The 10,240-nt window shown below is 37.6% G+C and overlaps 1 protein-coding gene across 1 annotated transcript; it reads right to left on the minus strand.

The window, feature by feature from the left end:
* Positions 1–702: 702 nt before the first annotated feature.
* Positions 703–4,258, minus strand: NEUROD6 (neuronal differentiation 6). The gene is made up of 2 exons (XM_051798770.1): positions 4,019–4,258; positions 703–2,617 (listed from the first exon to the last, which is right to left on the minus strand). The coding sequence occupies exon 2, from the start codon at positions 2,594–2,596 to the stop codon at positions 1,583–1,585; it is 1,014 nt and encodes a 337-aa protein (XP_051654730.1). The 5' UTR covers positions 2,597–2,617; positions 4,019–4,258; the 3' UTR covers positions 703–1,582.
* Between the last annotated feature and the right edge of the window lie 5,982 nt (positions 4,259–10,240).

Raw genomic sequence — 10,240 nt, forward strand, 5'->3', positions numbered from 1 at the left:
ATTATTTCCTCCTGGTTCACAGCAGAGTACTTTTGTTTGTCAGGTAGATGCTGTTTATCTGTTATAATAAAGAGGTCTTATTCACTCAGAGATTTAAAGTCTGTTGGCCTTTAGGTCAACTGGTCATTCATTTTATTACTCGTGAGCTTGCAGATAAATAGCTCTGACTGGTTAGAAAATGACTGAGGCTCAACTAAGCTCAACTCTTTTAAGGTGTAAGGGACCATGCAGACCCCTGTAGCTGCTGAGCTAATGTGGGTTGCAGGCACATCTGTAGTTTACTGGTGCTGTTTATTAGGCAAGACTAAGTTTAGCAATGTCCAGGAAGTCCTTCTCTCTCTAGTTCTTACGCTTCTCACGCTCCTGCCACTCCTTCATGAGCCAGAGCCGGAGGGGCAGCTAGTGTCTTGCTTATTGGCTCAGGACCCTTTCCTGTATGAAATCTGGCTTTTCATTGAGACATAAAGTTACCTTCTTCCTCTAACCAGTATTTAATTTAGCATACAGCTATTTTTGTGATATTTTAGGTCTGCTGCTTCACTAATACATCCTTCTGAAAATAACACAAGGTTCATGCTGATAATTCGTGACTTCCATCCCTGGACTCAAGCAATATGGGGGTCCTGGGAATAAAGCTGTATAGGCAAGACCAAAGGCAGCCGTATACTGTGAAATAATAAGTATCAGACAAAATACAGTATTGCAGCTAATAGATGTATTTTAAAAGTGGAAACATCTATGTTTAATTGCATTTAAAGTACGTAGTGAGAAACCACAGTTATACATTTTTATAACAAACCTTTACATCTGAAGTCAGAATTATACAAAAAAAAGTGCTGATTATATATGGTCAAAACAACTGAGGCAATTTTTTGACATTATCATCTAAATATTAGCATGTGGCCCCTGTCAGCAACACTCTAAAATCAGGCTGAATAACGTGACAATCATTGTTTTTCCTTAACTTACCCAAAAACAACAACCCAAAACCTGTTTATTTGTTTGTTGGTTGGCCTTTTTTTTTTTGCATAGCTTTCAATATTGCTGCACTCTCACCTTTGCATATTGCAAGCCCATATCAGTTCCAAGATAATTTCCTTAAAGTTCTGAATATTTTTGATCCAGTTCTCCTCAGATACATAATATATATTTTCTTCCAATTATAAATACATATTTTTATTAATCTGATTTCAATAACATGCATTTGTATAATTACTGTACAATCAAAATAGACATTGACCTTACACAGTGTGTATGCTTTTATGCCAGCAACATTGTTCAGACACACTGCTCAACAAATCAAGCAAATAGGGAAATAAAAAGAAAGAAAGGAAGAAGAAATAACCTCTGTGAGGAAATATAATCTCGCAGCAATTACAGACAAAAAAAAAAGGAAAAATACTTATCAGAAAAAGGGAAGGGACTTATTAATACATAGAAAATCCCCACAATAGTTGAAACACACTTTAGGAACTAGTAAACATGTTAAATAGAATTGTGCCAATTACACAGTGCCCAAGCATCTGCTTGCTCTTAATTAGATGGGGAGGTGAATGACCACTGTTTATTTTCATTTTCCTCATTAATTATGAAAAACCGCATTCAATTCATCTTGCATGGTGAGAGACTGGCTGCGCAGATGTAAGTCGTAAGGGAAGTGGTTCTCTGTAGGCAACCTGAACATCGAGCTCTGCCCAAGGGGACCCCTGGATGGCACTGCACAGTAATGCATGCCGTAATTGTAATTTTTGCCATAGTCCAAGCTTTCTTCTTGCTTCAGGGAAAATATCCCATTATAGTTAATGGGGGGAGGACTTATGGGACCTTCAAACTGTGGGCTGGCACACTCCGGGGAAGTGCTTTCATAGAAGGACTCGTAAGCACTGCAGTAATTGTAAGGTTTCATGGACTTGGAGTTGTCTAGAGTCCCATGCCCTGGGGGGGTGCCAAGCTCTGGGCTGTGGTAAGGGGGATAGAAGGTGGAGTAGGGCGTGCGGGTATGATGGGTGCCTTCACCCGCCTGGCCCATTAGGAAACTTCTGGCATTCAGCTGCAGGCACCCCGCCACCAAGTTTGTAGTTGGCTGGGACAGACCCTTGCACAAGTTTTGGACAAAGGTGAGCAGGTCAGGTCTCTTGCCAATTCGCAGGATTTCAGAAAGAGCCCAAATATAGTTCTTGGCTAGTCTTAAAGTTTCTATTTTGGACAGTTTTTGTGTTTTAGAATAACAAGGGACCACTTTCCTTAAATTGTCCAGGGCATCGTTAAGGCCGTGCATGCGATTCCTCTCTCTAGCATTGGCTTCTTGTCGCCTAAATTTGATCCTTTCCATTCTTATCTTGCTTGTTTTTTTTTTCCGAAGACCCCTTCGCCTAGGTAAGCCATTCTCATCCTCCTCTTCTCTCTCCTCCTCCTCCTCCTCTTTTTCTGTGTCTTCTCCAGGAGATCTTTTAATATTCTTTCCTCGGAGCACGATCTGCTTTGAAAAGCTCTCTGGGTTCTTCATTTGCTTTTGGTCATCACTTTCTCTTGAAAACTTTCTACACATCTGGGATTCTGGCATTACAACAGACTCATCAAATGGTAGTGTTAACATGGTTCTATAATCTTAAGTCACCTGAAAGAATGCCAGTACAATGTTTAAATATTTCCATTTTTAAAGTTTCCTGACTCACACACACAGCCTCATGCAGCTTTTTTGTGTCTGCCTGTGCGCTCTCTGTATATGAGAGTGTGTGTGTATATAAATGCACAATCTATATTTCTTGCATAAAATGCCAGTTGCAAATGACCACTTTTTAAAACATAAAAGCTGTTAAGAATTCTAAAATCACTCAGAACATTGGACCTTACAACTAAAAAGACACATTTCTCACAGATAAATATAGAGGAAATCAATATTTAAAATATACAATTAGCTCCCTGCTCATTTATTTTATTTTTAAACAACCCCTTCTAAATCTCACCATGATGGAATTCAAAGAAATGCAAAACACAATAAAGCAATATAGAAATTTCATTAATCCAAATTCCCCTGGGTGGAAAAATTAGCAGAGCAAGTGCAACCTTAAAATTCAAAGTGCCATATTTCTATTACCTGAGAGTAAATATTTTAAAATCTCTTTTTGACTTATATTTCAAAGTTGTGGGGTTTTTTCCCTCCATGTTTCTTCCTTTATGTATCAAGATATTAAACTCCAGTAAGTTGCAGTGGGTGAGAAGAAAAAAATAATAGAACATCTCCCACAATCACTCAGCTTGTAACATAATGGAAAACAAAGCAGTTTTTTAATGTTTTGTATTAAAATTACATATTACTTATTTCATATTAACACAAAAATCAGAATTATCTAACCTTAAATGTATTTGGATTAGAGTTAGGAAATAAAATCCCCCTGCCATTTTTTTCCCCCAATAATATAAATTCTAATTGATATTATCTGTTTAGTTAGAATCAACTTATTTGCTTTTTCTTTTCTCCTTTATTTTTTCTTCCCCATCAAGAGGGGGGGAGGGAGGTGAAAAATTCTCTGCACCCTATAGCAGTGTTTATGTTCTGCAAGGCTCAGATGTCTTCCTCCAGCTCTTAGCTGACAAGAGCAGTCTGTAGATTCTGACTGCAATTCTGCACGTGTGCTCAGAATCCAGTCTGGAATGGAAAAATAATTTCCTTTTCCCAGTTACTTTGCTTTATTTTTTTTTTTTTATTGTAGTTTGGGAGCAATAAAATCTTGGATCCCATGGTCTTCAAAGAGACAAGCAAAGCAAATGCAAGGACTTTTTTTAATAGAAAAAAACTAAACAAAAACCCCGGTCAAAGACTAACTCTATCAGTATTGTCTACACACAATATTACATAGAAGCAATGAAAGTTTGCAATTGCATCAGAAGAATAAAATGTTAGGAGGAGTTATTAGACAGTAAATAGCATACATAAAATACAAGACAATGATACTGTATCTTTAAACACTTGCATGCACACCCAGCACCAACTGAAATATATCTTTATTTGTATTACCTTAGCTTTTTATTTCATTCAACAATCAGTTTTCATTTTTTGCCTTCCAAATCTTTTCAGTCTGAATGTCGCATCGTCTCCTGGAGTCTAGATCTGTGTATATCTGCACTATCTCATTGATCTCTAAAAAGTGACATTGATGCCAACTGCCAGAGCTGGTACCCATGCCATCTGCTAGTGACGTCACAGGGCAGAGAAAACCACGTGAGCCTTTCTCCTGGGACCTTCATTCTGCACTGATCATCTGGCATCCCTCTAAGTGGGTACCAGCATTCATGTATCAACACAGAAGGTTAGACTGATAGAAAAAAAAAAGAAAAAAATCCGCACCAGCATTTCACATACAGTAGGTGCATTTCCACTGTAGTTGCTTCTTTTTAGCAGCCTAGCTGCATGGATAGAGATGCCAACATTTGGTGCTATCCCAGCTTACAGGTACAGCTGCCCTGTGGTTGTTAATACAGTACTGTTTATATGAGAAATGCTGTCTTGTACTGATCTGAGTCCCTCCAGCACACCTGGTACCCAGGGAGAAAAAAGAAAAGGCAAGAAAAGACAGGTAGAAATGGGGAAGTAATGCTGGTGCTATAATGCATAGCACAGTCACAAAAAATGGTTTTTTTGTGATGCTGCTGGGAGTGATTTTTGGGGTGTGGGGACTTTTTGAGTGCAGCTTGTTGCCCCAGAGTACAGGACAATGGGAGCAAATCTCTCGTCGTCAGTAAGAAATCCTCCCCTCACATCTCTTGGTGGTTTTTGACATTGCCAAAAGAAAAGAAGCATTTATGGAAAACTGGATATACAACATGAAGATTTAACAAATGGTGACTTTTTTTCAAAAGCATGTGGCAGGGCTCGCTGGTCCCTGTCCTGCTCTGACACATTGCTATGTGGCTGGGGTGCACCTGCTCAGAGGTGTAACTTTGGATGCTCGAAGAGTTTGCCCCCTGCCAAATTTTCTCTGTCTGCCCGACCTTTTTGTGAATGTTTCCTCAAAATCTCTTTAGAAACTGAGTTATTCCCTTTGGAAACCTACTCTTCCTCCTCCTAAAACTCTCCCCCTACTCTTCCCTTTTCATCTCTGGCTGCTTCTTTCTTCATGCCCTTGTTTCTCCCGTCAGCTGCCTCTCCCTGCTTTTTCGCCTTTAACCCTTTTGTCTCTTTCCACAGGCAAAACACTGTTAAATGAAGATGAAAAAGACTCTCAGCTCAGTTTTACTGTGGAGCTTATGCCAAACTCCACTCCACCTTGCTTTGTTTGGGGTTCATGTTTTTTTTTTAATTTATTTAAGAAGTGGAAATATCAAGAGAATTACAGGGGGAATGATGTGTCATCTTAGAAATATTTTTTTAAAGTTTGCTTTCATTGCTATCATTTATCACTGCTTTTTTGGGACTAAGTAATCTCTATTTTAAAATAGTAAGTGTTGGAGTATGCTTTTAGTATTAAAATAATCCCTGGCTGAGCTGCTATTGTTATGGGTCTATGTCAGCATTTCCATTGTAAATCCTGTTTTTTAAGGGTTTATAATTCATCTCCATTAATTCACAACGGGCCCAAGCTTGGCATTAATGTTCTCAGCCCCAATCCATTCTTTTTTTCCCCACAAAGTTTCATTTAAATCTGTTTGGATATTTTTTTGTTAGAAAAGGGAACAAAAAATAAGGCAGTAGTAGCAGAAAAACAGGTCTGTGTGGAGAGTTGTTTTGTACATCTACATGAATGTGATGTACAAATGATACTTAATGATTTTAGAGACTTTCATTTTAAAAAAAAAAAAGCCTTCACCCCAAACCTTGTTTGTTTGTTTGTTTTTAAGAAGTAAGACATATCAGATCACTCATTCTTTACAGAGCGCTGGCTTTTTTCGTTTGTTTTTTTTGGTTTTATTTTTGTTTGTTTGTTTGTTTGTTTGTTTTAAATTTTTATTTTTTAAGGAAAATCTATTTGAAGTGACAAAGATGTTAAAACTCAAGAGGAAACTGTCCCAAAGGATCAAGTGCTATACTATTCATAACATTTGCTTCATTTTATCACTAATATTGCAATCTCTATAACAGAGGAGAGGGTAGAATCCCATTATTCTCAATAGGGATTTATGTATTAAGAATTATATTCTGAAAAATCTTAATCTGAATATGAAAAGTCCTGAGTAACCAAACCCCATTTCAATGCTTACTAAAAATACTTTGAGAATTTGAAGGAAAGGTTGACGTTGTACTGGTCCTGTGTTAAGGGAAGTACCAACAAAATTTTCAATTATATCACCCAGCCTCCAAAATACACTTTTACAAAAATATTTTCTCCATCATTTTTCTTATTGAAGTAGTTGGTTATTTTTTTAAAAGTACTCAAATACATTCTTGAATGGCTTTCCTACTGCTATTAAAACCCAAAATTAATTAGTTTCTGTTGAAGGATTCCCTCTGTAGCAGTAACATTACATTTTTGCAGATTCTTAATCCATCATTTGACCTTTTTAATATTTTCAAATAAATAGTAGAGAAACAAAATAGCTGAGATATCAAGGTTTAAAAAGCCTCTACTGTGCATGCATAATAACTTTTCGTAAGGATTTTACTACGCATTTTGTATTATGGATCCGTGATATGCAAATGTGTACTGCTGTTAATATGCATTCACAGCATACCCAATAACTGCTGCTTTGCTGTCTACTGTGAATGCATGTTAAGAATAATACACATAATACAGTAAAATGCACTCAATAGAATGGGTGCACAGCACCCAATATGTTACTGAATCCTTATTGCAAATTTTTTCCTGTGCCCAGACTGTATAGTTTTATATTAAAAGTCAATATATTTCCAGTGCAATATTATTATAGTACATTTAACACAACCAAATGTTAATAGATTCATTGAAATAATATTGAGTCATTAATAGATTCACTGAAATAATACTGAGTTCAAAGAACTGCACAATCTCCATGGTGCATCAGGGGGGCTGACCCAAAGTGCACTGCAATCAATGGGATTCTTTCAAGTAACTTCAATATGCTATCGTCAGAGCCCCTGTGAATGTCTCTACACTTTTTCTCTTTTCTCTTTTTTTTTTCTTTTTTTAAAAAATTTCTTTTGCATTTTTTTCATCATCCTCTCTCACCCTCTTCTAACTGGCCCATATCATCCTGTTTTGCTGAAACAGGAAAACCGTTCCAAATTAAGGAACTCAGGAACATTTTGAAGTGTGGTAATCTTGGTTGTTCACTGGCAGCAATGGGACCTCATGCACATTAGGACATTGTTTGGAAGGAGAAGTTAGCTGAACCTTTTTCTTTTCAACTTTCAAATGTACGCACTGGACACCGCTGCATCTTAGTCATAGTGACAGTCCTGCTGTGCCAGACTCCCTCTTCCACACTCATGATCTGATGTGAGTTTGCCTTCCTTTCATAGCACCTGTATGCACAGCCCAAACGTCTGGGTAGCTGCCACCTCAGGAGCAAGACTAGCGGAAAATGTGTGTCTAGTGCATCCTAAATTGCAAAGCCAGACCACAAGTGGTAAATAGAAAGGTAACAGTGAGGAAAAACAGTGGCTCCCATTTTCTGCTGAGTATAATGCTCAGGAGGAGGTGTTCGGCAGTTTTTTTGTGTATGTTTTTGGTTTTTTGGTTGGTTGGTTGGTTGGTTTGGGTTTTGTTTGTTTTGGTGTTTTCTTTTGTGTGTGTGTTTTATTTATTTATTTAAATTGTTTTGGTTTGTTTTGTTTTACAAAGAGGATATTATCTTGGTCAGGGACTCTGGTCTGCAAACCCCAGTGAGTTTCAGACTGGTCAGAACTGGGACTTTCAGGTAAGGCAGGACTGTGCCCCTACAAAAGGAGCTACCGGGAAAAAAGAACAGATCAATGTGCCATATGCATGTTGTATGCCAGCTGCCGATCCTGTGTGCAGCTAGCATACCATGGGACTAAAGTGATGTGTGTCCCTCCCTGCCTGGGAAGACCCAGCTTTCTTCTGCCGCTCTGTGTGCCCAGTATGCTGCCGTAGACTATGGACTGCCTTATGAGGGGAACTTGCCATTTCCATCAGCACAACTCAGGTGAAGTTCTTGTTTTTATGAAATAATTTTAAGTGTGGAGCAGGATGACTCAGGCTTATAATAATGGAAATATATGCTCCCTTTGGTTTGCTTTTTATTATCTGAATTTATAACCCTCCTTGCACAGGGCTCTTCCTGAGATACTGGTCTGATGAAGATAACTAAATTTTCATTCAAAAAGTAGAAAAGCTGTGCAATCAGGTATCCCAACCTGTTAATGAACTGTGGCCTCCCTTATATTCTGAAATCTGTGTTACACTTTTGACTGCTCCTAGCATCCGTAATTACCAAATAGCATCTGCAACATGTAATAATGTATGTACTTAAAAGCCTTACTGAAAATCTTTCCTTATTGAAAAGAAAGGTAACTTAGGGCAAAAAAAGCAAAAGCAAAATAAACAGACCTAATCTAGTGCCAGAATTAAATGTTTATCTTCATGACAGTGCTATGAAGCAGGGAAATGCTACTTTTTAGGAGGAAAAGGGAGGCATAAGGATCTTACAGCACCAATCCCGAACTTTTTCCACTGATTCAAAATGTTCAATACAAGTATCAGGAGTAATCAAAAGCCTAATGTCTATTTGATAAACATTCCAGAAATTATTTTTCAAAAGGAGATTAAATGAAGTGTACAGTTACTGAATCATCTCGTCTTCTTGCTTCTTGCACTGATTTGAACACAGTGGAAGACGGACAGCAATACGCTTTGGAGGATCTTGACCATCCCATTTTGCGTCAGACACAAACTTTGTCACAGCTGAGTGTGGGAGCTGGGTCATTTGCGATCTTTTACCCAGAGGATCAATTTTCCTCTGATAGTCCTGGAGATTTGGTGGTGGAATTTAACTGCAAATAGAACAGGATTTTATAAAACTGTTTTCTGGATTCAATCCCCAAGCTTCTGAGAAAGCTTACATCTCAGCTGTAAAATGATGCTGGATGCAGATAGGGTTGTAACGATATTTTCCCAAAATCATTTTGGAAAACTGGTATTTAAAAACCAATTTTTTCAGTGAAAAAACAATTCTATTACTTCTAGCTGCAGATCTACTTTTAGAGTAACTGATGTTTCTCATCTTTGTAAAAACCCATTTCAATGTGTTTTTCACCAGATTTGCTGGAAAAGTGGACACATTGATATTGTAAGCTGTAAATTTCTTAGATTCTTAACCAAACATAGAAGAGAATTAAGAAGAAATTGATGGTTCCCATCTATTCAAGTATACAACTAAACAAATAGAGCTCAAGAGGGGATTTTGCTTACATCTGCATAGATTTTTTTTATAAGATATGTTGACACTTTCTCAAAAACAGCACTGTCTAAACAGTCAAGTTTGCCAAAATTAACATAAAGTTGTGATCTGCTTTAAAGACAGGTGAGGTTATCATGTATTCAAGTAAAAGATGAAGTAAACAGTAGTTTCTTTAATTACCATGTCTTACATCTAGGTAAACTTCAAGGAGTTGTGTAAACCCTAGAGCTTGCCAGCTTCCTTGTCCACCAGTCATCATGAAAATTAGTGCTTCATGCCCCAGTCTGAATATACAGTGTTGGTTTTGAAGGTAACCACTATGCCAAGTCATCTCACCTTACAGGATGTGCAAAAGAAATTGAATAATATCTTTTGGCAGCCTGGAGCTTTCATTTCAGTCCTTTGGCTGGCTGAGGACTAGTTTGAAGCTCCAAATAGTTCAAAAGAACCATGACCAGAATGCACCTAGAACTTTGGCAAAAAGCCTTCCTTTCTGGCCAAATTCCCTTTCCTAAGAAGGAAGTGTGGCTTGCTGAGCCTGAATCCTGACAGGGTATAGTTTGCAAAATGCTGAAACTGTCAGTGGTCAGCAGAAACACCACTGAATATACATATGTTTTTGCAAGTTAGGAATCCTTTTCTTTCCCAAGGTATTGTTAGTAATGTAAGCCAGTATGTATCTGATATATCTGGCCTTATTTTGGTTTCTTTCAGATCATTTTTAATTCATTTTCTATTTTTGGAGAAATATTTCTTGTAGTTCAATTCTTATTTCGGCAGTGTTAGTAGGAGAGAAAAAAATGCACTTTACAAGGTGTTTAAAGGCATGCATTCTGAAGAATAGTATGTTCAGGGCTTTATTCTTGTATTCGGGAATTTTGTGCATGATTTAGGTTGAAATTTG

Source organism: Manacus candei, unplaced genomic scaffold (assembly GCF_025592945.1).
Source record: "Manacus candei isolate 608988 ecotype Guabito, Panama unplaced genomic scaffold, ASM2559294v1 h1tg000049l, whole genome shotgun sequence".
In the NCBI taxonomy this organism is placed as follows: Eukaryota; Metazoa; Chordata; class Aves; order Passeriformes; family Pipridae; genus Manacus; species Manacus candei.

Bases quoted from the DNA above. Each gene is read 5' to 3' on its own strand.
- NEUROD6 (XM_051798770.1), bottom strand. From the start codon at position 2,596: ATGTTAACACTACCATTTGATGAGTCTGTTGTAATGCCAGAATCCCAG.